Raw genomic sequence first — 714 nt, forward strand, 5'->3', positions numbered from 1 at the left:
ACACACACACACACACACACACACACACACACACAGCTGTTGTGCCCTTGAGCAAGGCACTTCACCCCTAACTGCTCCAGGGGCGCCAAATATGGCTGACCCTGTGCCCAGAGCCCAGAGCTCTGTTCTCCCTTGACAGTGCCCAGAGCTCTGTCCTCCCAATAAACAGTCTTCTTCTTCTTCTTCTTCTTCTTCTTCTTCTTCTTCTTCTTCTTCTTCTTCTTCTTCTTCTTCTTCTTCTTCACACACACACTCACACACACACACACACACACACACATCCATACACAGACTAATGTCTTATCTCTCCATGTGTAGGTGGGGGAGCTCACTAAGATCATGAGGGCCTACATCAACATGATGGTGAAGAAACGCTGCAGCATCATGTCTGTCACCAGCGTTGCCAGCACCTTCATCAGGTGATCACCAGCAACCAATCAGAGCCCATGATTCAACAGCACGGGCTTATCAGAGAGAGGCAGGAAGTGCTTCTGTTCCATGGATTTGTCAGATGGCAGCCATACCAGATACCAGTCAGCTGATCTTCAGGAGGGAGCCCAAAATGGCAAAGAAGAATACAAAATGGCTACTTTTCTCACAAAGGAGGAGTGAGATGGACACAAAGGCTAACTGTACAAGGGAGACCCTGGGAACAGGGGTTAATATATGGGGTGGGGGATGGAGTTCCACTTAGGATGTGGGACAAAATGGCAT

General features: G+C 48.9%; 1 protein-coding gene across 1 annotated transcript in view; it reads left to right on the forward strand.

The window, feature by feature from the left end:
* Positions 1–423, forward strand: part of myo10l1 (myosin X, like 1) — a gene marked incomplete at both ends in the record, with an annotated part of 43,668 nt that extends 43,245 nt beyond the window's left edge. Inside the window, one exon of the mRNA XM_083683339.1 lies at positions 319–423. Coding sequence (XP_083539465.1) covers positions 319–423 — 105 coding nt within the window. The remainder of the gene's footprint in view (positions 1–318) is intronic.
* Between the last annotated feature and the right edge of the window lie 291 nt (positions 424–714).

This window comes from Argentina silus, assembly GCF_951799395.1.
Source record: "Argentina silus genome assembly, chromosome: 13".
Taxonomy (NCBI): domain Eukaryota; kingdom Metazoa; phylum Chordata; class Actinopteri; order Argentiniformes; family Argentinidae; genus Argentina; species Argentina silus.